At 41.6% G+C, this 27,791-nt stretch overlaps 1 protein-coding gene across 8 annotated transcripts in view; it reads right to left on the reverse strand.

Moving 5' to 3' along the window:
* Positions 1–27,791, reverse strand: part of PTPN13 (protein tyrosine phosphatase non-receptor type 13) — a 266,849-nt gene that overhangs the window by 18,948 nt on the left and 220,110 nt on the right. For 7 of the 8 annotated variants that reach the window (XM_040417981.1, XM_040417980.1, XM_040417978.1 and 4 more), the window contains 12 exons: positions 27,384–27,537; positions 23,483–23,697; positions 22,685–22,783; positions 19,617–19,987; positions 18,729–18,891; positions 16,393–16,551; positions 16,083–16,254; positions 15,779–15,989; positions 10,417–10,487; positions 9,881–9,942; positions 3,533–3,688; positions 1,651–1,798 (listed from right to left, as the gene is read on the reverse strand). In XM_040417981.1, coding sequence (XP_040273915.1) covers positions 1,651–1,798; positions 3,533–3,688; positions 9,881–9,942; positions 10,417–10,487; positions 15,779–15,989; positions 16,083–16,254; positions 16,393–16,551; positions 18,729–18,891; positions 19,617–19,987; positions 22,685–22,783; positions 23,483–23,697; positions 27,384–27,537 — 1,981 coding nt within the window. The remainder of the gene's footprint in view (positions 1–1,650; positions 1,799–3,532; positions 3,689–9,880; positions 9,943–10,416; positions 10,488–15,778; positions 15,990–16,082; positions 16,255–16,392; positions 16,552–18,728; positions 18,892–19,616; positions 19,988–22,684; positions 22,784–23,482; positions 23,698–27,383; positions 27,538–27,791) is intronic. The other variant, XM_040417979.1, reaches the window with a different exon arrangement.

Genomic DNA, 27,791 nt, shown 5'->3' on the forward strand with positions numbered 1-27,791 from the left:
GACTGATTTACATTTACACTGCATATATCCTCTATAAATGGGGATCTCATTGCAGACAAAATTTCAGGTAAAAACAGCCCTGATGGTCGGACAGGGGTCACAATCAGGGCTATTATGGGTCTAGTTTGGCCCCTTTCAGACGAGCGTTCCTCCCGCAGCGAATCCGCATCGCAGCTCCTGGCCTGACCTCCCAGCACTGACGGGATTCACATAAAATTATATTTATTTATGATGCTATGTAACCCTTACAGTTCTGGAATGTATTGGATAACACTGGCAGCATTATGTCAGTGTTATCCAATACATTCCAGAACTGTAAGGGTTACATAAAATCATAAATCAACATAATGCTATGTGAATCCCGTCAGTGCTGGGAGGACAGGCCGAGTGCTGCGATGAGGACTCGCTGCGGGAGGAACGCTCGTCTGCAAAGGGCCAAACTAGACCCATAATAGCCCTGATTGTGACCCCTGTCCGATCATCAGGGCGGGAGCAGCTCTGTTATCTGACAGCTATCCAGGAGATCACGTGATCACCAACACCAATAGTGACAGTGGCATTGGCGTAGCTTGAATTGTACACATTGCATTCATTGTACACATAGATTGAGGTTGCAGAAGCGTTAAATAATGTTTCTGCCTTTTCATCTGTCAGACACAGTCAGGCACCTGAACTGTGGCTGGATAAACCACCATGCAGTGTAAAAAACAAGGTGTATCAAAGGAGATCCCTGAATGTCTGCTAAAATACACTATATGGCGGTAGTTAAAGGGGTTCTCTGTTTTATTTATACTGATGACCTATCCTCAGGATAGGTTATCAATATCAGGTCAATGGGGGTGACTCCCGGCACCCACGCCGATCAGCTGGTTGAAACAAAGGCTGCGCTCCTGCGAGCACTGTCTTCTCCTCAGCCGTCGCAATTGCAGCAGTGAGCAGGTGTAATTGCATCTAAACCGTCTCATTCACTTCTATGGGACGGCTCTGTAGTGTTCACTTAAATAGGAAGGAGCTGTCGCATAAAAGTGAATGGGACGGCTTAGGTGTAATTACCCTCTGCTCACCGCTGCGATATCGACAGCGAACAGGTAAACAATGAAGGGAAGGCTGCGCTCGCATAGAGCACAACCTTCTCTTCATACAGCTCATCGGTGGGGGTGCCAGGTGTTGGGCCCCCACCGATATGATATTGATGACCTATCCTGAGGATAGGTCATCAATATTAAAATCCCGGATAACACCTTTAAACAATAGGTTATTTTCTGCTGATACAACGCATACTGGTTACTACAATATTATAGGGTTAATTGTCTCCGTGGGCACAACTGAGGAGAAAGCAGTGCTTGCAGGAGTGCGGCCTTCTATTCGAACAGCTGATCGGCAGGGGTGGTGGGATTCGGATCCCTGCCGATCTGATATTGCAGATCTATCCTGAGGATAGGTTTTCAAAAAAAATAAAGCGGCGAACCGCTTTAAAGGGTTAATACGAACACATATTAGTAAATCAAGTTACAACAAAAGCCAGTGTTTGCTATTAACCTGTAAAAGCTCCAGTTTGTCATAAGTTTCTAAGAAAGAGTGACAACTGAAGGTGATGGACCACAAAAATGGCAGATGCAATAGAATAGTTAGAGCCAAGACTTGTCTTACCTAAGTTTCCATTACACTTGTCTAAAGCAAACGATGCATCTTTTGGCATTAGTTCACGGGCAACTTCAATCTGTACAAGGCCTTTAGCATTTCGAATACAAGATACTGCTTTGCCATGTGTAGCTCCTTTCATACATTCACCATTGACCTAGAAAATATATTTTATTTATTATATAGTTGTCAACGTCATATCTGTTGTCATTAAATAATTCACACTTTCCATTTTACTAATTTCTTAGTTGATTTTATCAATAAACAATTTGTCAGTAAATATCAGAAATTTATGTGAAGAACGACTTTAAATATGTTTCAAAATTCAGCATTTTCTGGACATATTGATATATGTACTTGCCAGGGGCGTAACAAGTAACCATGGGGCCCACTTTGAATAGTGCCCCACTTTATCATGACCACCTTCAGCAGCACGTTCAGAAGATGAAAAGCTTATGATTATTTTAATCGCTCTAATGCACAAGAATAATATATACAGTGGTGCCACAGTACAGGAGTAATGCACATAGTGATGCCACAGTACAGGAGTAATGCACATAGTGATGCCACAGTACAGGAGTAATGCACATAGTGATGCCACAGTACAGGGGCAATGCACACAGGGATGTCACAACACAGAGATAATGCACACAGTGATATCACAGCACATCACTTTTACGGTAAGAGCAGCGAGACTACGGAACTCTCTGCCTGAGGAGGTGGTGATGGTAAAGTCCATAAAAGAGTCCAGGAGGGGCCTGGATGTATTTCTGGAGTGTAATAATATTACAGGCTATAGCTACTAGAGAGGGGTCGTTGATCCAGGGAGTTATTCTGATTGCCTGATTGGAGTCGGGAAGGAATTTTTTATTCCCCTAAAGTGAGGAAAATTGGCTTCTACCTCACAGGGTTTTTTTTTTGCCTTCCTCTGGATCAACTTGCAGGATAACAGGCCGAACTGGATGGACAAATGTCTTTTTTTGGCCTTATGTACTATGTTACTATGTTACATGGATACTGCAGACAGTGTTATCACAACACAGGCATAAGGCACACAGTGATGTCATAGTACAGAGATAATGCACATAGGGATAAGGCACACAGTGATGTCACGGTAGAGGAACTACACAAACACTGATGACAAAGCACAGGAATAAAGAACACCATGATAAAAGATAGGAATAATGGACACAAAAGACATAATGCATAGGAATAACACAAAACGCAATAAAGCAGAGAAGGGATAATGCACACATCAGGAGTAACAATGGGACTTTACTGTGTTAAAACGTTAGGGGTCATTGATTATAGCGCTATGCCAGTTTTCTGGAGTAGAAAAGTCACAAATTTTGTCAGTGCCAGTTTGTGACAAAATTTGCAGTATTTTAGCTTTCTAATATCCTCGCATCTTTCCGAAAAAAAAACTGTTGTGAAAAAACAGGAGATGGAGCGCGGACGGAGCCTCTACGGCCTGACTGATCTAACAGCATGTGTACCTCTTAATACATTTTTTGGATCTTCCTCCAGCAGGGTTTTTTACTCAGACTGTGGTATGATATGCCACTGTTTAGTAAATGACCCTCATTGCCTTGTGATTCCACTCCCATATAACAATGCCCTCTAGTGGCTAACATACTATGCTACATGGAAATTCACAGAAGATTTGGTTTTATTGCCTTTTCATAGGCCATATTTATGTAATACAGAGACCATGCTATAATCTACAGCTAAGAGCCTCTTGTAGAATAATTATTTACTACTATGCTGATATAGGTTATGGTTTTATCATTAGAACCTCTAATAAAAGCAAATAAGAATAGTCTCACGTTCTACTTTTAGGTAAACGGGTGTATTTAAGTGCGTATAGAAAATAAGAGAGGACTTAAATTACCTTAAGTAATCTGTCTCCAATTTGTAAGCTCCCCTCTATGTCAGATACACCCCCAGGATTGATGGACTTGACAAATATCCCATATTCGCCTCCCACCAGGGAAAATCCCAGCTCTCCAGATAGAGGCTTTTCCAAAACAACATGGAATAATCTGGCCTTTATGGGCACACAGAAACAAAGATTCAGATTAGGCCACGTATATATATAGTATAAGGGAGCAACAAACTTGTTTACACAGTGTCCTATCTTATACATTTTCCAAATTTAAATTTTTTTTACATTTTAAGTCACTTTCTAGTCATTTTGTAAATCATGTTTTATAAAGATCGATCCCTATACATACAGTTGAGCTCATAAATGTACCTATACCTTCGCCACATTCATTAAAACTCATTTTTTCACAATTCCTGACATTTCATCCTAGTACACATTCCCTCTCTTAGGTCAGTTAGGATCACTACGATATTTCAAGACTGTGAAATTTGAAGACTGTCAAATAAGGGTACAGTCACATGACCGTAATTTATGGGTCCGCATCTGTTCTGCAATTTTGCGGACGAGATCCGGACCCATTTATTTCAATAAGGCCACAAAAGATGCGGACAGCAAACTGTATGCTGTTCTCATCTGTATGTCTGTTCCGCAACCCCGCAAAAAAGATTTTTATCATAGGACAGACTGGTATCCGTGTTTTGCGGATCCACAATTTGTCTAATTTCTCTAATACTAGAGACAATGATTCATTTCAGCTTTTATTTCTTTCATCACATTCCCAGTGGCTCAGAGGTTTATATACAGTTGCAAGAAAAAGTATGTGAACCCTTTGGAATGATATGGATTTCTGCACAAATTGGTCATAAAATGTGATCTGATCTTCATCTAAGTCACAACAATAGACAATTACAGTCTGCTTAAACTGATAACACACAAAGAATTAAATGTTACCATGTTTTTATTGAACACACCATGTAAACATTCACAGTGCAGGTGGAAAAAGTATGTGAACCCTTGGATTTAATAACTGGTTGAACCTCCTTTGGCAGCAATAACTTCAACCAAACGTTTCCTGTAGTTGCAGATCAGACGTGCACAACGGTCAGGAATAATTCTTGACCATTCCTCTTTACAGAACTGTTTCAGTTCAGCAATATTCTTGGGATGTCTGGTGTGAATTTCTTTCTTGAGGTCATGCCACATCATCTCAATCGGGGTGAGGTCAGGACTCAGACTGGGCCAATCCAGAAGGCGTATTTTCTTCTATTTAAGCCATTCTGTTGATTTACTTCTATGCTTTGGGTCGTTGTCCTGTTGCAACATCCATCTTCTGTTGAGCTTCAGCTGGTGGACAGATGGCCTTAAGTTCTCCTGCAAAATATCTTGATAAACTTGGGAATTCATTTTTCCTTTGATGATAGCAATCAGTCCAGGCCCTGATGCAGCAAAGCAGCCCCAAACCATGATGCCCCCACCACCATACTTCACAGTTGGGATGAGGTTTTGATGTTGGTGTGCTGTGCCTCTTTTTCTCCACACATAGTGTTGTGTGTTTCTTCCAAACAACTCAACTTTGGTTTCATCTGTCCACAGAATATTTTGCCAGTACTGCTGTGGAACATCCAGGTGCTTTTGTGCAAACTGTAAACGTGCAACTTGGTTTCTTTTGGACAGCAGTGGCTTCCTCTGTGGTATCCTCCCATGAAATCCATTCTTGTTTAGTGTTTTACGTATCGTAGATTCGCTAACAGGGATGTTAGCATATGCCAGAGACTTTTGTAAGTCTTTAGCTGACACTGTAGGATTCTTCTTCACCTCATTGAGCAGTCTGCGCTGTGCTCTTGCAGTCATCTTTACAGGACGGCCACTCCTAGGGAGAGTAGCAGCAGTGCTGAACTTTCTCCATTTATGGACAATTTGTCTTACTGTAGACTGATGAACAGCAAGGCTTTTGGAGATACTTTTATAACCCTTTCCAGTTTTATTCAAGTCAACAATTCTTAATCATAGGTCTTCTGAGAGCTCTTTTGTGCGAGGCATCATTCACATCAGACAATGCTTCTTGTGAAAAGCAAACCCAGAACTGGTGTGTGTTTTTATAGGGCAGCTGTAACCAACACCTCCAATCTAATCTCATTGATTGGACTCCAGTTGGCTGACACCTCACTCCAATCCATATAATTCCAAAGGGTTCACATACTTTTTCTTGCAACTGTACATGTGGTTAGTATTTGGTAGCATTGCCTTTAAATTGTCAAACTTGGGTTAGCCTGTCACAATCTCCTCACAATTTTGGCCCATTCCACCTGGTGTAACTGAGCCATGTTTGTGGCCTTCCCGTCTCACACACACTTATTCAGTTCTGCCCATAACTGTTCTGTTTCAATCAAATTTATTAAAACATTTTAAAAATGATACTATATCTCCGAATCAAACTGCGTAAGAGTAAATCGGTCTTGGGCTACTTTCACACTGGCGTTTCTGGGTCCGCTTGTGAGATCCGTTTCAGGGCTCTCACAAGCGGCCCAAAACGGATGAGTTTAGCTCCAATGCATTCTGAATGGATAATGATCCGTTCAGAATGCATCAGTTTGCCTCCGTTCAGCCTCTATTCCGCTCTGGAGGTGGACACCAAAACGCTGATCCGCCTCCCATTGACTTTCAGTGTAAGTAAAAACGGATCCGTTTGCATTATCATGAAAAAAAAAAAAAAATATATATATATTTTTTTTTTGTTCATGGTAATGCAAACGGATCCGTTCTGAACGGATACAAGCGTTTGCATTATAGGTGCGGATCAGTCTGTGCAGATACCAGACGGATCCGCACCTAACGCAGGTGTGAAAGTAGCCTTAGTTGTCCATAGCAACCAATCAGAGCTCAGCTTTTATTTTCTTCAGAGCCCAGTAGGAACTGAAAGCTGAGCTCTGATTGGTTGCTATGGACAACTAAAACAGATTAGGCAAATAGACTCTTAGTTTGATTTGGAGATATTGGAGGTACGCTACTTTTTCATGGGCCACCCTGTACAACAAATGAATAAGCTAAATCAGCTATTAATTGTATATAGAAGATTTCTATACACAGTTTTGCTGTGTATATAAATTTAGCAGTTGCTTAATTAGAATCTTTCGAGTAATTCCAGTTATTAGAATCCGGCAGGCAGGTCCGGCAACGGAACTGCCTGCTGGATCTAGCAAGCCGTATACAAACGGATTGCTTGTTTTTCCAGATCCGTTAGACGGATCCGGTGATATACCGTATCCGTCTCATACGCTATCATCCGGAATAACGGATCAGGTATTTACATTTTTTCAAAGATCAAAAGCGAAACTAGCTCCTCCTATATCCCGGCTCATGCGCAGACCGGAAAACTGCGATGCGGCAATTTCCAGAACACTTTGTACCGGATCCGGCATTAATACATCTCTATGGAAATGAATGCCGGATCCTGCAAGTGCGGTATTGTTCCGCGATTTTTGCCGGAAAAAATACTGCAGCATTAATTACAAAAAAAAACCTCACCGAGGACTTTCTATGTGTGAATGTAATGAGGATATATGTAAGTTATTATAATATTTAAGGGAAAGGAGAAGTTTATTGGGGTAAACTGTACAATTTAACGGAGGCTCTAGTACCATGTTTTGGCGCCTCTAGCCTGGATACAAGATGAGATATGGTTGGGCATGGAGGTTCTGTATAGTATCCTGTGGCACATTTGGGCCTGTAGATTCTGCACACTCATAGGTTGTCGAAAAAATCTGGTGAGCAGCCAGGCCAGGGAAGTGTTCAAATCTGGTGGAGATATTCCTAGGAAACTCTTTCTATTTGTGGGTGAGCATTATCCTGCTGAAAAATGCTAGTTGGAAGCCCTGCCATGAAAAGCAACACATCTGGCGCAGGACAGAGGCTCTCACCACAAGGCCTCCATACTTAATGATACGGTTCCAGTCAGTAGCAATCCAGGTTTCTCATTCATGACACCATTGTAAATGAAGGTGAATGTGGCTGGCCGTCATTGGCAGGACGAGTAATGCGTGCCGTCTGGATGGTGAACAACAAAATTGTGGGAGCTGCTTGTGCTTGTTTGGCTTATCAAATGATCCTCTCTACTGGTGGGGTGCCTGGATCATCCAGAGCCTGTTTGCCATGTTGCATGCCCTCATGTAATCACCACTCCGAACACCTCCTTCACAGCTAAGTCAGAACGGCCTAGATAGCAGGCAATTTCTTCGAAACAACCATCCTGTTTCTCTTAGTCCAATGATGTGCCCCCGCTCCAAGTCCGTCAATTTTGCAAAATGTCTTTGAGTGTGTCATTAAAGCACGTCTAACAGTTAATCTTTCACCAAAAAGGTACACTACCAAAAAGTAGGCCCTGAGAGTCTTTTTATAGGGCAGCGAGGAAAGCACTTTTATGTCACTTTTATGGTAAGACCCAGTATATAAATCAGACCACGTTCATATATCTGCCTGAGACATACATGTAACTGCATGCCAAGATTTCCAGCAACTACATTTCTATCTAGGAGTGTTTTCTCCCCCCCCCCCCCCCAAAGAGTGTATTTCAATGATTAAAGGGGCATGAGAAGATTCTGGTGGAAAAAGTTGCAAACAGTGTGTTTGCAAGTTTTTAAATGCCACTATGACAAAGTATTGTCACAAGTGGCTTTTCTATGCTGACCGTGCCTCTTTTACCAATAACGGGGCATGACGAAGGCGGGGAGGGGGCGTCACCAGCGGGCCCAGCTAATGAATCATATTTTAGGCTAGTTTTCTGACGTAAAAAAAAGACTGAAAACTAAAGCAGGTTGGAGGTGTCAAGATGTCATCTATTAATACCGGGAATCAAAATGAAAAACTAAGGTCATTGGCCTCTTTGCTATTGGCCTCTTTGCAGAAGGTATCATTATTGCAATACAAAATCCAATCACTTCCTTTAAGGCTGTATATAACTTACTAAGCCTCTTCAGCTCAATCTCGTATGCTAAAATCAATTAATCTAAATTATTAATACTAGCCCTAAACATTTCCCTAGCTACTGTATGGAAGAAATGATTAAAAACACACGGCAAACAAAGTCCATTCCCTATTTAGGAATACGCTCATAGAAGTACCCATCTAAAGCCTTAATAGAAAATGTATTTCAAAATAAATTTGAAACATTAAGAAGCAGTAAAATGATGCTGCACAAAATGATAATCTTACCAAAATACTCTATGGACTGAGGATTATTCTTATGAAAATCCCTAGTCATATATGCCCTTTTTCGTGCTCAAATGAATGGCCTGTATGGTCTAAGAAAAGACCAAGAACTGCATTTAACACTATGACTTGTTTAAAGAGACATTGAGGATTTGGATTACCAAATTTAAAATTATATTACCAAACTGTTAATTTTGATCAATTAAAGAATTGGTGAAATACTGTATTTCTTCCACCAAAAATGGTCCATTATCAACCGAGGCCTCTAGATAGTAACTCACTATATGTTTTCTATGGGATTGAGGTCAGGGCTTTGTGATCACCACTCTGTAACTTCACTTTGTTGTCCTTAAGCCATTTTCCCACAACTTTGGACGTATGCTTGGGATCACTGTTCATTTGGGAGACCCTTTTGCAGCCAAGCTTTAAGTTCCTAGTTGATGTCCCTGAGATGTTGCTCAAGACATACACGGCCATCCTTCAGTCTCAGCTATGGGAGTACTGGCTCGGATCTTTTTGGCAGTCCCACAGCAGTGAATGGAGAGATGACAGCACTTGTGTGGCTTGCTCTAGATTCACTGCTATAGGATTCTTAAAAATAGCTATTTTTGGAAGTCTCAGAGTTGAATGGAGAGGACAGCGCACATGCGCAGTGTGCTCTCCTTCACTTTGAGGGCCCCATTCTGTTGATAGGAGCAGATTCTAGAGGTCGGACCTGCATAACCTAGCTGACATTTTGATCAAAATATATTTTCTAAATATCTCATATTAATTTTATATAGAGAATAGCATAGCATTAGTTTTTATAGTTTGCTTTTATCTGAGATCTGTGACACATCCTAACGATATGCCACAACTGTTGAGACGGGAAATCCCTTAAAGTGCTGGGATAGCCCTACCTGGCTCAGTGACTAATTTGATGTTGATGATTTTAGTGACAGATGCCACTTGTTCTAAGTGTTCATGTTAAATTACAAGATACTGAACCGCATGAGAATTGACCTACAGTAGGAAAAAATGTTGGTGGTCACACATTTGCACTGCGGGTGGCATATAGTATTACACAACACCTATTCAAATATTCTTTGCTATTGCTTTGCACTCTAGTAAAGAGGTGCTATAGTAGTATAAGCACATAGTGACAATTACCTCTGAAGCATACACATCTGAATTGTCTTTTATGTGCTTCAGACGCTCTCCGCTTGAATAACCTAAAAATATAGGAATAGTGTAAGAGCACTGAAAATGACCACATTGGCCAGTGGCATGCCTGCATTCTTCTGTGTCCATTCCACAATTTAGAGAATAAGACAATATCAAGACCTTATTAAAGATATTTTACAGACACAAATTTAGATATTTCATTTATATACTGTACATATATCGGGGCATAGCGAGGGGGCGGGGCAGCTGGGGCACATGCCACAGGCACAGAGGCTGGGGGGAGCACCGCTGGGCGGCTCATTTACATGGTGAAGCAGGGAGCCCTCTTCAAGTAAATTTGAGTGGAACAATGCTGGGGGCGTAATGCAGAATCCTTGTCCCAGCTACACCTCTGCATATATACACATGTATATTTTCACACATGGAGGATATGGGGCACTTCTCTATACTTTCCATCCATCTACATCAGAAATAGGTGAAAAGTAGAGTAAAGAAGGCCATGTCAGAAAAACGCCACTTACCATTAATTTGGATGGGTTTTGAGTCCATGTTAACAAGGTTTTTATTGCTTGGAACCACTGGATTTCCCTCCCTGTGTTAAAAAGGAAAATACAGACAAATGAGACAGTGAAGAATAAATAACATAAGAGAATTATATAATAATGTAAAAAAATAAAAAAATTATATATATATATATATATATATATATATATTATATTTATTAACCCCTTCACTACTGAGCCACTTTTCACATTTTGCAAATCTGACATGCATGACTATATGTGCTAATAACAAGGGGTAACAAGAAAAAAAGCACCCCATAATTTGTTACCAATTTTCTCATGAATACGGCAATATGTGGCGCTAAACTGCTGGGAGGGCACATGGCAGGATTCAGAAGGGAAGGAGCGCCATATGGCTTTTGAAGCAGATTTTGATGGATTGGTTTGCTGGTGCCATTGGTTTTTATTTTTTGAGTGATTGTCTTATGTAGGGGCTCATTTTTACGAGATGAGGTGACGTTTCCATTGGAACCATTTTGGGGTACATAAGACTTTTTGAATGCTTGGTATTACCCTTTTTGTGAGGCAAGGTGAAAAAAATTGCTGTTTTGTTTTGGAATACAATAGAAAATGGCAACACAAAAATAAGATTTTGAGAGCCATAGTTTTTATTTTTTTGGCCGATTGTCTTAGCTAGGGTCTAATTTTTTGCAGGATGAGATGATGGTTTGATTGGTACCATTTTTGGGTACATAAAACTTTTTGATCGCTTGGTGTTCCATTTTTTGTCACCTTGCCTCACAAAAAGAAGTGTCTGTTTTGGTATACTTTTTTTTTTTTTTTTTTACAGCATTCACCTGAGGGGGCATCTCATGTGATATTTTTATAGAGCAGGTTGTTACAGACGCGGCGATACCCAATGTGTGTATTATTTTTATTAAGTTTTACACAGTGAAAGCCTCTTTGAACAGATTAAAATCTTGTTTTCGTGTTGGCATGGTCTTAGGTAGGGGCTAATTTTTTGTGGGATGAGATGACGGTTTGATTGGTACCATTTTGGGATACATACGCCTTTTTGATCGTTGTGGCACAGTATTTTTTATTAGTTTTTTACGGCGTTCATCTGACGGGGTGGATCATGGGATATTTTTATAGAGCCGGCTGATACGGATGCGGCAATACCCAATATGTCTACTTTTCAATTTTTACCTATTTTTTTTACAATTTTTTTAAATTAATTTTGGTGAAAGGTGCTTTTTTTTTTTTACTTTAAACTTTACATTTTTTATTGTGTAAAACTTTATTTTTTTTTACTTTTTTTTTTGTCCCACTCTGGGACTTCAACTTTTGGGTCTGATCACCTGTACAATGCATTACAATACATCTGTATTGTAATACATTGGCTGTAAGTGTATTACACAGTTTAATACACTTACAGCCAGCTTTCTGAGAGATCCAGGGGGCTGGATCTCACAGGCTTACAGGAAGGCAGCCAAGATGAATAAGGAAGGCATCGGGCTGCCTTCCCAGCTATCGTGTCCCCGTTGAGGCAGCACGGGGACCCGATGGCAGCTCCCTCCCTATACATCGCACGTGCCGCGGTCAGCGCTGACAGCGGCACATCTAGAGGTCCGGCTATCAGTGACTGCCGGACCCCTGCAGCTGATCGGGCGGGCACTGGTATTTTAGCCAGCGCCGTGTGCCATGTATGTATATATATATATATATATATATATAAAATGAAAGGCTATATTTTATTGTCCAACCAAGGAAGACATAAGCAGTCACAACTGATGCCAGCAGACAAAAAAAAACAGTTCCAACAGGGAATCACTGCAAGATTATTGGACATATGTGAACAGGGCCTAAGTAATCAAGAAATGCGGGCCAACCTGCTAAACTATAGTTCTGTCATTTCCATTACTAAATGAGAGTTGAGTTTATTTTTAGATGAGCCTAATACTCTTTACTGTACTACAATGGTTGGTCATAAAACTATGTAAAGAGAGTAGTGTAGTTATATATTCATATAATCTCTGATGTTATCATCCTTGTCTAGTGTTGGATAGCATGCAAGCAATGATAAGACTGCAGCAAATCTGCTTGATGTTATTCTTAATGCCAAATTGTACCCATGGAGACAATACACCCTATAATATTGCAGTAAGCAGTCTACATTGTATCATCAGAAAATTATCTATTGTTTAAAGGGGTTTTCCGGGATTTTAATACTGATTACCTACACCGGCAGGAGTCCAACACCCTGCACCTCCACCGATCAGCTGGTTGAAGAAAAGGCCGCGTTCCATGCGAATGCCACTTTCCCTTCATTCTTCACCTGCTCGCCGTCGACATCGCAGTGTAGTTACAGCTAAGCCATCGCATTCACTTCTATGGGACGGCTCCTTCCTATTCAAGTGTATAGGAACAACGAACAATCCCATAGAAGGGACTGGGACGGCTTGTAATTACACTTGTCTGACCTCCGCCAATCTGATATTGATGACTTATTGCCCATACAGTACATGCTCCTATGGAATTTTGGGAAGAAAGGGATGCAAATAAGCTCTTTACAAGCTCTGCCTCTAATTCCACCAGATGTAAGGCAGCGATTCTATAAAATCAGAGTTTGACCCTTTAAATAGCATGTATGGCCTATAAGTCTCCTCACGCTGATTAAGGTGCTCTCTCCCCAAGGAGAGATAGTACCCCCCCAAATCCTGACAGACCTCTCACCCAGTTAAGCCAGTACTCTCTGCTCTGCACTGATGAGGGGCAATCACCCCGAAACACCAGTCTGCAGATGAGGTGCTCGCGTATTTAATATCAATGTCAGGTTTCAAGGTCTATTTAAAGGGTCAAACATTGACTTATAGGATAGCTGCCTTACATCTGGTAGAATTAGAGGCAGAGCTTGCTAAGATGTCATTTGCATCCCTTTCTTCCCTATATTCGACTAAGGCCCCTTTCAAACGAGCGAGTGTCACGCTGCGGGTCCGCAGTGCATCACCTGTCCTGAACTTCCAGCACTGCCAGGGTCGCATAGCATTATATTGAGTTATGATGCTATGTAACTCTTACAGTTCTGGAATGTATTGGATAACACTGACAGCATTATGTCAGTGTTGTCCAATATATTCCAGACCTTTAAGGGTTACATAGCATCATAAATCAATATAATGCTAATGCTATGAAAGGGGCCTCTTTTACAGCATCTTTTGATAAGGTTACATGGGTTTAAACAAGCACTCAATTTTTCTTGTGCCCCCCAAAAGTAACCTACACACAAGCAACACCTTTCTGGTTACTTTACTGCAGCAGAAAACAACTCTGTTCCCGACTGTTCTATGAAAGTTTATGAAGGCCATGATGTGAGTCTCAGACTTGTAGTCTATAGTCCTGTAGTGATGACTTTTTGTTTAGCCAAACACCAGCATTAGTGTCAGAAAGCTTAGATCCCATTAGTCAATGGGGATCCAGTGGTTCGCGGCAGCATCCAGCTATACTGGAGCATTCTCCTCCTTTGCCAGAACAGGCTGCCGGAGTTCACAACGCATATGTGAAGGTAGCCTAAACGAGAAAGTCAAGCAAGGCTGTTTGTCCAAACAAATGAGGACGTTAAGAACCAGGGCAGGAAATGGAATACATGGAGTGACTTCAAAAAATGATATCCTGTTAATATGTAATAAAACATTTTCATGGCAGCGTCTTTTTAAAAGATAACATGCTTCCTGAAGTGGAGGGTGCAGGCAGCCAGCATTTTATTTTTAAAGAGGTTGTCCTATCCTCACAAAAACTCAAAACCTATCCTCACGCCTGCGTGTACTAGGAAAACAATGCACTTATCACTATAAAGATACATTTAAGGTGGGTTTAGACGCTCCAATGTACAGCCGATTGTCGGGAAGGAAGCGTTCCTTCCCAACAGTCGGCTGCTCGCTCAGTGAAGGAGACACACATCGATCTCCTTCACAGTATCAGGATGAGGGATCACTATTGTGATCACTCGTCCCCATGGAGAATCATTGTTTCTGGGCAATAGACCACACAATATGCTGCCCAGAAGCGATGATTGATATGCCTGCATGACGACAGGATCACCCGATGAACAAGCGTTTCGCTCATTCATCAGGTGATCGGCAGCCCATTTAGACGGGCAATTATGGGGCAGTGTAAATCTACCTTTAGAAATTAATTCGTACAGGAATATGTATCTACAAATAACACAATAAAGTTTAAAATTCACTTTAAAGGCTATGGGCACCTTCGGGGGCAATTTATTTTATGATTGTATTCTAGTTAGTTTGGGCTAAGAAAATCATTTTTAATTGGTCTTTATTATAAATTTCAGCTACTTTCCCAGTATAACTGCGTAATCTGTGTATCGGCAGAGCATTAGGCTCTGTGTTTACATTGAATCCCTTCATCTGACAGCTCATGTGAATCCCTTATCTGTGATCTCCTGAAGCTCAACACTTATTTAAGCCATATTCCTATTAGTGCTGAAAGTATTGAGCTGTAATGAGTATTTAACAGCTGTGAAGAGCTCAAAGAACAGGGTTAGGGTACTTTCACACTTGCGGCAGAGGATTCCAGCAGGCAGTTCCGTCGCCTGAACTGCCTGCCGGATCCGTCAAAACGTATGCAAACTGATGGCATTTGTCAGACGGATCAGGATCCTGATCCGTATGACAAATGCATTGAAATGCCGGATCCGTCTCTCCGGTGTCATCTGGAAAAACGAATCCGGCATTTATTTTTTTTCACATTTTTTTTGCGGTCTTAGCATGCGCAGACCGCAATGCCAGATCCATTTTGTCGGAACACTCGGGGCCAGATCTGGAATTAATGAATTTCAATGGGAAAAAATCTGGTAAGTGTTCCGGAATTTTGGACGGAGATAAAACCACAGCATGCTGCGGTATTATCTCCATCCTGAAAAGGCAAAAAGACTGAACCAAGGATATCCTTGATGCATCCTGAACAGATTGCTCTCCATTCAGAATGCATTAGGATAAAACTGTTCAGTTCTTTTCCGATATTAAGCCCCTAGGACGGAACTCAATGCCGGAAAAGAATAACGCAAGTGTGAAAGTACCCTAACAGACTGAGCAGGTAGCTCTGCTGTATAATGGGACTCAATGTACATAGAAACTGCACATACACTCTCAGTTAACCCCTATAGTGCAAGAACTGTTGGAAATTTTTAATAAAGACCAATTGAAAAAAAGATTTTTGCTCATAATTAGTAGAATGCAATGATAAAAAAAAAATTGTCCTCAAAAGATGTCCATAGCCATTATGCAGTCTAACCACATCTGTCTGCTCCCATTACAGCTAGTTAAACTCTTCATGAGGACAGCAGTAGATGGGTTCTTACCTGGTAGCTTTCAGAACTACTACTGGAAGAGAAGATTCCAGAGTATGTTTTACTTCCTCTAGTGTCATGTTTGAAGTGCTTTCTCCATTTATGTAATGTATGATGTCTAGTGGTCTCAAGGTTCCCTCCTGATCAGCCACGGAGCCTGGTTTGATATCTTCCACATATATCACCTGGGAAGGGCTGTTTGGACCTCCGGAGAGATTAAGACCTAGGTGAAATAATATTACAATGAAGTTAAATGCCACCAAACAGGAACAGAATATACAGCAAATTGATCATATTACCTCTGTTAGAACCTTACCCAGAATGCCTTTGTTGCATGGAAGCGTAATATCAGGCAGGAGATGAGAAGGCACCTGTGGCTTAGGAATCTCCAGTACACGGCCAAGTACAAGGCGGACAGTTTTTGGAGCTGCCCTCAGTAGATTCACTGCTTCAGTATGGCTCATATTAGACACATCTACATCATTAACCTAATGATATGGGAGATTAAAAATTAACAAGAATAAAAAAATGAGAATGTGGAAAAGGAAGGCAGTAAAGGTTACTCATTTATGTGCGTAAACATATCCACATTTTAAGAAAGTCTCAAAAAACAGAAGACTTCTCACTTTTATAAGCCGATCCCCAGGCTGTAGACGTCCGTCACTTTTGGCAGGATCTTGAATGATATCATGAATATAACACCCAATGCAGTCACTGGCCTTGGTTACGGTAAATCCCAGGCTCCCCTTCTCTGATTTGGTCAGTGTGACATGAAGCTCCACCTCCTACAGAAACACGGGATATAAAGGGAGTTTTACATAACAATGCGGTACATACACTCGGAAATTCTCAAGGAAGACCTACTGAGTTCTGACGGTAAAAATTTAATATACTAGAGATTATGTAATTAAATGGAAATAAGAAATTATAAATTCATTGAATGTGGTTTGGACCTGAAACTGGGATTAAGGCTGGTTTCCTATAAGCAAAATATAGGTGTATTTTTGCACCCCTACAATGGATGCAAATTCTGGAATGACTGCAGGTCAAGTGACTATACAGCAGCAGAAGGATCTAGGATGCTGTTAGTCTGAGTCATCAAACCTGTGGCGAAGGAGGAATGTGAGCCCCTAATACAAGTGCAAAAATGCTCCTGTACTTTGATCAAGTGATACTAACTGCCAAACTGTAAGTGTATATATATATACACTGCTCAAAAAAATAAAGGGAACACAAAAATAACACATCCTAGATCTGAATTAATTGAATATTCTTCTGAAATACTTTGTTCTTTACATAGTTGAATGTGCTGACAACAAAATCACACAAAAATGTAAAAATGGAAATCAAATTTTTCAACCCATGGAGGTCTGGATTTGGAGTCATACTCAAAATTAAAGTGGAAAAACACACTACAGGTTGATCCAACTTTGATGTAATGTCCTTAAAACAAGTCAAAATGAGGCTCAGTAGTGTGTGTGGCCTCCACGTGCCTGTATGACCTCCCTACAACGCCTGTACATGCTCCTGATGAGGTGGCGGACGGTCTCCTGAGGGATCTCCTCCCAAACATGGACTAAAGCATCTGCCAACTCCTGGACAGTCTGTGGTGCAACGTGACGTTGGTGGATAGAGCGAGACATGATGTCCCAGATGTGCTCAATTGGATTCAGGTCTGGGGAACGGGCGGGCCAGTCCATAGCATCAATGCCTTCGTCTTGCAGGAACTGCTGACACACTCCAGCCACATGAGATCTATCATTGTCTTGTATTAGGAGGAACCCAGGGCCAACCGCACCAGCATATGGTCTCACAAGGGGTCTGAGAATCTCATCTCGGTACCTAATGGCAGTCAGGCTACCTCTGGCGAGCACATGGAGGGCTGTGCGGCCCTCCAAAGAAATGCCACCCCACACCATTGCTGACCCAATGCCAAACCGGTCATGCTGGAGGATGTTGCAGGCAGCAGAACGTTCTCCACGGCGTCTCAAGACTCTGTCACGTCTGTCACATGTGCTCAGTGTGAACCTGCTTTCATCTGTGAAGAGCACAGGGCGCCAGTGGCGAATTTGCCAATCTTGGTGTTCTCTGGCAAATGCCAAACGTCCTGCATGATGTTGGGCTGTAAGCACAACCCCCACCTGTGGACGTCGGGCCCTCATATCACCCTCATGGAGTCTGTTTCTGACCGTTTGAGCAGACACATGCACATTTGTGGCCTGCTGGAGGTCATTTTACAGGGCTCTGGCAGTGCTCCTCCTGTTCCTCCTTGCACAAAGGCGGAGGTAGCGGTCCTGCTGCTGGGTTGTTGCCCTCCTACGGCCTCCTCCACGTCTCCTGATGTACTGGCCTGTCTCCTGGTAGCGCCTCCATGATCTGGACACTACGCTGACAGACACAGCAAACCTTCTTGCCACATCTCGCATTGATGTGCCATCCTGGATAAGCTGCACTACCTGAGCCACTTGTGTGGGTTGTAGACACCGTCTCATGCTACCACTAGAGTGAAAGCATCGCCAGCATTCAAAAGTGACCAAAGCATCAGCCAGGAAGCATAGGAACTGAGAAGTGGTCTGTGGTCACCACCTGCAGAACCACTCCTTTATTGGGGGTGTCTTGCTAATTGCCTATAATTTCCACCTGTTGTCTATCCCATTTGCACAACAGCATGTGAAATTGATTGTCACTCAGTGTTGCTTCCTAAGTAGACAGTTTGATTTCACAGAAGTGTGATTGACTTGGAGTTACATTGTGTTGTTTAAGTGTTCCCTTTATTTTTTTGAGCAGTGTATATATATATATATATATATATATATATATATAAACAAAACAGTTTTCACCAGTGCTTACTTACCAGGAAATTCTAGGCTTATCCTTAATATTCACATGGAAATTAGCTATTTACCAATGGCAATATTCTACAGATAACAAAAATGGTGATGAGGAGCTTAGGATGACTTACTGGCTCATAGTCTTCCAAGTCCTTCAGTCCTAGGTTATTAAATGCTGATTGGTCATCAACAAATGTCTTAGAATTAGATAAGTACTCTTCAGAAAGTAGGACCGGAGGAATACTGCTACTGTGGGTTGGGGTCACATCTAGTGAAACTGGAGAAGGAGGACTGCTGCAGGTGAGAAATTAGTAAATATGTTTTTAAAATGCACTATATTCCATGTGATAAATAGACGTACAGGGGTAGGTTCATATATTTTGCAACCAACTCCAGTAGCCTGTACCAGCAGAAGAACAGATTACCGGAATTATCATATCCGGTGTAGCCGGATACTGACATACACTGTCGGATCCCCATTGACTATAATGGGATCCAATAGACATCCAGCTGCTTTCGAGCATAAATGGCGGCTTTTGGACAGACAAATACTGCTGCATGACGGAAAGCAGCCAGATTCCCATCAGATCATATTGCAGTCGGTGGGGATTTGGCGGTGTGCAACAGTATCTGGCTATGCCGGATATGATAGATCCTGCAGTCTGTTCCTCTTTCAGAACAGATTATTGGGGTTGCTTGCCGCATATGTGAACCTATGTGAGCCCCCACTGATCACGAGAATAGGGATTCCGTATCCCTCGGGTCCCTGGAAATGAACAGAGTGGCAGGTCGGGCGTCTACTGCCACTACATTCATCTCTACGTGAGTTCAGCAATCGACTATTCCCGGAACTCATGCAGAGATGAATGGAGTGGCAATGCACATGACCAACTTGCCATTCAGTTAATTTCAGGGTGCCAGAGAGGTACAGGGTTCCCATTTCCATCATTGGTGGAAGTCCCAATGGTAGGACCCCCACCAATCTAATAGTTATCCCCTATCCTGTGATAATTTTTCACCTGTCGGCTAGCTGTGGTTTATAAGGAGTCTGCTCTGGAGTGTAAAAGCTGGAACGAATTGTTTCTTCCTGGATGTCAGAGGTATCACACTGGGTGTGGGGCGCAGCCCGCGAAGCATTAGGTGTCTGGTAGACTGTAGCATTCCATGCTGATGTCTCCTCTTGTATGGGTATAAAGTCTTCGTCATCCGTCTCACTACTATCACTATAGCTATCCCTCCTAGAAGGGTTTTTAAGCCTCCTAGCACTTGCGTCATTGACCTCCTCACTGTCATCATGGTCGGAGATATCCTCTGGATCCTGAGCAAAGAAATGATTAACACCACTCTTGCTGCCTTGTGGTGTAGTTTGCTGCGGGGAGTTTAATGGTGTCTGCAAAAAAATTACATGCGAATATTACATTTACTAAACCATCAAACATAAATCAAACTAATAACCCCTTAAGGACCTTCTCCGTATATGTATGGCAGAAGTCCGATTCCCAAACATGGCGCCCGCTTGCGTGTGCTGCGGGCACCATAGCCGCGGGGTTTCTATTTTAAATAGCAGAGACCTGCAGCACATGTATGCGATCAGTCATAAGGCTGATCGCATACATTTTACCCTTCAGATGCCGTGGTCAAATGTGACCATGGCATCTGATCAGTCTGGAAGCAGAAGTCATGCACATCCGCTCCGGTAACAGCGTTCCCTAACTGAGATCGGGGAACCTGTTATATCTCTGAAATACATTTCTATTTCAGGAATATACCAATACAGGCCACTAGGTGGCAGCATTGTATTGGTATAGTGCAAATTATGTTTTCAATGATGGCTATTTAGCCATCAATGAACACAATGTGCAATCTAATGATTGCCAGTTATTGTCACCCAAGTTGACTTAAAGAGGACCTTTCACCGATTATGACAATGTGAACTAAGTATACAGACATGGAGAGCGGCGCCCGGGGATCTCACTGCACTTACTATTATCCCTGGGCGCCGCTCCGTTCTCCCGCTATGCCCTCCGGTATCTTCGCTCAGTAAGTTATAGTAGGCAGAGATTTCAGTCACTAAGTTATGGTAGACGGAGTCTACCCTTGTTCTGCTGTAGCGCTGGCCAATCGCATTGCAGAGCTCATAGCCTGGGAGAAAATAACCTCCCAGGCTGTGAGCTCTGCGCTGCGATTGGCCAGCGCTACAGCAGAACAAGGGTAGACTCCGTCTACCATAACTTAGTGACTGAAATCTCTGCCTACTATAACTTACTGAGCGAAGATACCGGAGGGCATAGCGGGAGAACGGAGCGGCGCCCAGGGATAATAGTAAGTGCAGTGAGATCCCCGGGCGCCGCTCTCCATGTCTGTATACTTAGTTCACATTGTCATAATCGGTGAAAGGTCCTCTTTAAAGTAAAAAAAAAAAAAAAAAAAAGATTTTACAAAAAAAAAAAAAGTTCAAATTACCCCCCTTTTCCTTAAAATAAAAATACTTAAACAAAAAAAAAACATCATGGGCATTGCTACGTGCGGAAATGCCCATACAATTAAAATATAACAATATTAATGGCATATGGCAAATGGCGTAACGGGGGGAAAAAAGAAGCCAATTTGCAATTTTTTGTCACTTCAAATACCCAATATTTTTTTTTATAAAAAGCGATCAAAAAGTCACACACACACTTCAAATTGGTATCACTGAAAACAACAGATCGTCCCACAAAAAATGAGACCGCACATAGCCCCGTACACATAACTAAAAAATAGTTCTAGGGGTCAGAATATGGTTGTAAAAAAAATAAAAAAATTTCCTCAAAAGGTTAAAAAAAATATTTCAGTATTAAAACGCAAGAAAAATTATACAAGTGTGGTATCGTTGTAACCGTACAGACCTGGAGAATGAAGATCACAGGTCAATTTTACCGCATAGAGTGTAAAAAAAAAAAAAACTTTATGCGATTTTTCCCAATTCTACCCAATTTGGATTTTTTTTCCGCTTCCTACTACATGGTATGCAACCATAAATGGTGCCATTAGAAAGTACAACTTGTCTCGCAAAAAATAAGCCATTATAAGGCTATGTGAAGGGAAAAATAAAAAAAATTTAGGACTATGGGAAGGCGGGGAGTGAAAAACGAAAACGCAAAAATGGAAAATCTCAGGGTCCTTAAGTGGTTAAACAAGTAACTGTATGAATATGGCAGAATTTAGCCTTAAAGGGGTTTTCTCAGCAAATAAAATGTATCATGTAAAGTTAATACAAAGCACTTATTAATTTATTTTAAATGTCTATATTGCTTCCTTTGCTGGCTTCATTAATTTTTTCACCTCATTTTACCCTTCTCGTTTCCATGGTTACAACCACCCTGCAATCCAGCAGCAGTGGCCATGCCTGCTAACTATAGAAAAAAGCGCCTTCTATGTGCACTCCCGTGGTCCTGGCCACCAGAGAGGTCAGAAAAGGTGGCAATATGGCCAATCACAATACATTAGTAAGTGCCTAGTATTAACTTTCTCTACATGATAAATGCCATTTGCTGAAGTGAGACAATACATTTTTTTTATTCTCTGACCCGTTAGAAAGGTACATGATGTAAACTGTAGTGTAGGTAATCTTCTCACCAATGACTGTATTTGTGAGTTATAACCTCCCTTCTGATCCTCAGTTGTGTCATGTGAACAACACTCTGCCTCTCCGACTGACACAGGACAGGAAGTCAATTACTTCTCTATTTATTCCTATGAGACGGATATTGAGGCTGTCCTATTAATACATAGAGAAACCGACTTCCTGTCCACACATAAGATGCTGTGTTATTTGGAAATTCAGAGTGCTGGTCACATGACACAGCTGAGGATCAGAAGGGAGGTTATAACTCACAAATACAGCCACTGGTAAGAAGATTACCTTCACTACAGTTTACATCATGGACTTTTCTAACAGATCAGAGAATCAAATTGTTTGCGGGAGTTCTTCTTTAAGGTTGCATATTTGGCGCATATTGTTAATTTTATCCAAATGCATATTACTTAGTGTTTCGGTCCGGTGTGTGTAACATGAGAGGACACAACCCATGTACTGTTCTCTTACCTGGATTACAGAACTGATCTCTGGCAATAAACCACTGGGCGGCCTGCACATCAGCAAGGTGACTTCTGGAGAGGTTCCTCTCAAAGCAGAAATGACTTCCTATAAAGGAGACAAACGACAGTATATCGTTGATGGTTTTACATGCAAGGAAAGAACAAACAGCTTAGCCACCTTGATAATAATAATAATAGACATATAAGAGATAGATAGACAGATAGATAGATAGTTTGTCGATCTACTGATCTGTCTAACAGATAGACTGAAACAAAGAAGACAGATAATTCAAAAGATAAACAGATGGATATAAAGGTAAAAAATAGACCGATAAATAAATATGATTATTAGATAAATAGACAGACCAACAGATAGATAGATATAGAGATATAGAAGACAGATAAATATGATTATTAGAAAGCTAAACTAACAGATAGCTATACATAGATGACCGATAATTAGAAAGACAGAAACATAAAAGATAGACAAACGTAGAAAATATATGATTATTAGAAAGATAGAGTAACAAATAAATAATTAGAAAGACAGATAGCTAGACAGTAACATGGAAGATCGATCAATATATGATTATTAGAAGACTAGACAGATAAATAGATATACCGTATGTTCTAGACAAATGCAGATGCTAATATAAAAAAAAAAAAAAAAAAAAAAAAAAAGATTGCTAATGAAGCCTGTACAAATCCACACAACTCATTTCATTATATATCAATGAAGGCAATATGTGTAATTATATAATTTTATATATATATATATATTTTTCTTTTTTCAAGTGTGTCTTACCTGCTGACTAAGTCCTTTCAGTGAAGCTCCATTCACCTTAAGGATCACATCTCCAACATTTATTTTGCCACTTTCTGAAGCTGGTTGACCTGGGAAGAGCTTCTTCACCCGGACTATGCTTGATCCTACCTGACCAGGAATGAGGTTTTCTTCACGAGAAATGCTGAAGCCCAACCCAGAGCTATTCTTCACCAGTTTGACTTCAAACATATTTTCTGCAAGATGAAACGAAGAAAGATAAAATAAATCATTTATACCAGTGAAAAGCATTTTGGTATTTTTCTGTGGATTTGAGTGTTTTTCTTCTATCAAACACAAAAAATAACGCTATGAAGGTAATTGATTTCTTCTATTTAAATATTATTGCAGCAGGAGTTTTCATACTAGACTGTGATTGTAAAATATTGTGGACCACCACTAGGGGGTGGTGTTAGCTAGGATTCTGTAGAGCAGACTGCTCAACCTCACAGTGCATTCAGAAAGTCTTCAGACCCTTTGGCCCCTTTCACACGGGCGAGTATTCCGCGCGGATGCCATGCGTGAGTTGAACGCATTGCACCCGCACTGAATCCCGACCCATTCATTTCTATGGGGCTGTTCACATGAGCAGTGATTTTCACGCATCACTTGTGCGTTGCGCGAAAATCGCAGCATGTTCTATATTCTGCGTTTTTCACGTAACGCAGGCCCCATAGAAGTGAATGGGGTTGCATGAAAATCGCAAGCATCCGCAAGCAAGTGCGGATGCGGTGCGATTTTCACGCACGGTTGCTAGGAGACGATCGGGATGGAGACCCTATCATTATTATTTTCTCTTATAACATGGTTATAAGGGAAAATAATAGCATTCTTAATACAGAATGCATAGTACAATAGCGCTGGAGGGGTTAAAAAAATAAATAAAATTTTTAACTCACCTTAATCCACTTGATCGAGGAGGCCAGCATCTCCTTCTGTCTCCTTTGCTGAACAGGACCTGTGGGGAGCATTCATTACAGGAAAATGACCTGTGGTGACGTCACTCCGGTCATCACATGATCTTTTACCATGGTGATGGATCATGTGATGACCGGAGTGACGTCACCACAGGTCCTGGAATGAATGCTCACCACAGGTCATGTTCAGCAAAGAAGGAGACAGACGAGATGCCGGCAGCGCCAGCAAGTGGATTAAGGCGAGTTAAATTCTTTTTTTATTTTTTTTTAACCCCTCCAGCGCTATTTTACTATGCAGTTTGTATTCAGAATGCTATTATTTTCCCTTATAACCATGTTATAAGGGAAAATAATACAATCTACAGAACACCGATCCCAAGCCCGAACTTCTGTGAAGAAGGTCGGGTTTGGGTACCAAACATGCGCGATTTTTCTCACGCGAGTGCAAAACGTATTACAATGTTTTGCACTCGTGCGGAAAAATCGCAGGTGTTCCCGTAACGCACCCACACATTTTCCCGCAATGCCCGTCTGAAAGAGGCCTTTAACTTTTTTAACATTTTATTATGTTGAGGCCTTGTGCTAAAATTAAAATAAATCAAGTTTTCTCCCCATCAGTCCTCATCATGTCCTTGAGTGACCCAGCCAGAGCCCTGACTCGAACCTAATCAAACATCTCTGGAGAGATGTAAAAATGGCTGACCACCGATGGTCCACATCCAACCTGACAGGTTTTGAGAGGATCTGCATAGAAGAATGGCAGAAAATCCCTAAACCAAAAATGTAAACCCTTTGGCATGGTACCCAGAAGACAGGAGGCTGTAATCGCTGCCAAAGTTCCTTCAACCAAGTACTGGTAGGGACTGAATATTTATGTCAATGCAAGATTTTAGCCTTTCCTTTTCAATGAAGATTTCTAACATCCTGTTTTCACTCTGTCATTACCAGATATTGAGTTCAGATTGACGAGAATAAAGGTCTTTAGTTTTTTTTGTTTTAATTTTCGCACAAGGCCGCAACAGTCTGGAGACTTTCCAAATGCACTGTACAATATCACAGGAAGCCCAAATGGGCAGTGAGAAAGGCTGCTCCTTTATATGTATTCCTTGCTTTTATTGCTGGGATAACTAACGAGGTATGAAGGATCTTGATTTTGCCATCTAATTGCAGTGTTAATAAGTGACAGTGGAAAATGTAGCAGGTTGCAGTTAGTAGCAAGGCCTACGAGTACCTAGGGCATCCCCACACAGTTGTTATGCCCTCTTAGTGTTTCCAGACAGTCGTTAGGCCCACTCAGTGCCCCCACACACAGTAGAATGCCCCCTAATAATAATAATAATAAAGCTGTGCTGTTAAAATAAAGACAAATCACTCACCTTGCCCTGTTCCCCTTGTAAATGGAGCTCATCCTGTTCTCCCCAGAACCTGCTAATTTGGCGGGACCGTTGACAGTCATCGCACTTGTTCAATTGACCACAAGATCACACAGGCCGGGAGATCATCATTCCCTAATCTCTGCGCTCTATTACTTGATGAGGTTATGACATTGCGCCTGCTGCTAGGCAGGGCACCAGCCGCCGATTGGTGAAGCCAGGACACTGCCATACACAGTAGATGGTCCAATTGGCAGGTTCAACTGATGTTCATTTAATGTGTACGAGGTTTTCACATCTCAGACAATGGTGGCATATCGCTAGGATATGCCACCATTGTCTCATAGGTGCAGGTGCCACCTCTACACAGAGAACGGAACCTTGAAAGTTGTGGAGGAAGCACTGCGCATGTGCAGCCGCCCTCCATTCATTTCTATGGGGATGCCGAAAATAGCCGAGCGCTGGGTCGGCTTTTTCCGTCGGCCCCATAGAAATGAATGGGAGTGGTGGCCGAGGTGCGCTCCCATTCACTACTATAGGGAGAGCGATTGGTGGTGGCTGGACCTGGGGAAACCTGCAGTCCTCTGGCCACCACCTTTCCTGCTCCGTTCTATTTTCGCGGGACCTGCAACTATCAGACAATGGGGACAAATTCTAGCGATATGCCCCCATTGTCTCAGATTGGTTTACCCATTTAAGGTGCTAGACACTAATAAGTTATATCTAGATCTGTGTTAGGGTCCATTTTCTGCTCTTTAAAATGGATCACACATGAAGCAGAGCTGTTGCTATCTGCTTTTTCATAGGACTTCAGGTAAACCTACTTTATTGTCATAACACAGTTCTTATGATCAAGAACCCATGATGCCCTGAAGAATGATAAGTCAGCTCTGCTGCATCTGCATATACTAGTAGGAATAATAAGCCAGCCTGATGTAATGCAGTAGTGCTTGGAAAGCTAGACAGGCGTGAGCTTTAAACACAAATCATTCCTGTGCTGACATTTTGCAGGGCAGAGGCGATGTTCTCTTTCTGACACATGGTATTGATTATAGTCAGAAAACTTGCTGCGCAGCGTCTTTTCAGTGTAATTGCTCAATGTGACGGGGAGGAGCATTTCCCCTTCACTGCTCTGTGCCAGCACAAGTGCATTCTTCTACTGGAAAAGCTGCGCCACCCAAAGCTATAACTTTATTACAGAACGGTTAGCCCTTCTGTTGAAAAGAACTGTAGTATAGGAACAAGGACGTCTGTAGCTCCAAAAAAAAAAAAAGCTCAACACAGATTTAGATTTAGACGTTCTAGCCATAGATAGCGATTTCTGTTGAGGGTATACATCTGAAAACCCCCCAAAAAATGGGGTTCAAACATATATTGGGACGGGTACAGTCACTTCAATGGGTCAAACAGCGTTCAAAGGATTCTTCGTTGGGCTCCATTTTTAACTGCTTTCTGTCTGTTTCTGGATTTTTCGCTATTCTGTTCAGCAAAGAAGCCAGAAAGCAGCATCTCCGCTCCATCTTTAATTGTCTTCCTAGGACAAAAGTAATGCAGAAGCAGCAATAGATGACTAGGTATCCTATGTATCCTCACCGTCATTAACAAAGCTGTATTCTGTGGGTGTAGTAGTCTTTTTGTTCTGCAGCTTGCTGGCATCTGCCTGGTTAGGTTGGGTGCACTGAGGAGTGACGGGGGCATGGACGTTAACAGCTGGGAGCTGCCCTTTTTCAAGCAGCAGTGTTACCACCTGCAACAATAACCAATATATTATATTATTATTAAATATTTATATATATAAGTACAATTTATAATAACACTTTTATACCAAGTCAACCCTAAACATATGTTCTTACTATGTGGATCAGGTGCACCAGGGTATAACGGATAATATGGCCAGATCTATAGGTGACAGCATCTTTCCCTGTTCTCATCGAGTTTACAGGTTTACTAGCCCCTATTAAATCAGACCTACTAAGGCTAGTTTCATACCAGCAGGTTGTT

This window comes from Bufo bufo, chromosome 2 (genome assembly GCF_905171765.1).
Source record: "Bufo bufo chromosome 2, aBufBuf1.1, whole genome shotgun sequence".
NCBI classification, from domain to species: Eukaryota; Metazoa; Chordata; class Amphibia; order Anura; family Bufonidae; genus Bufo; species Bufo bufo.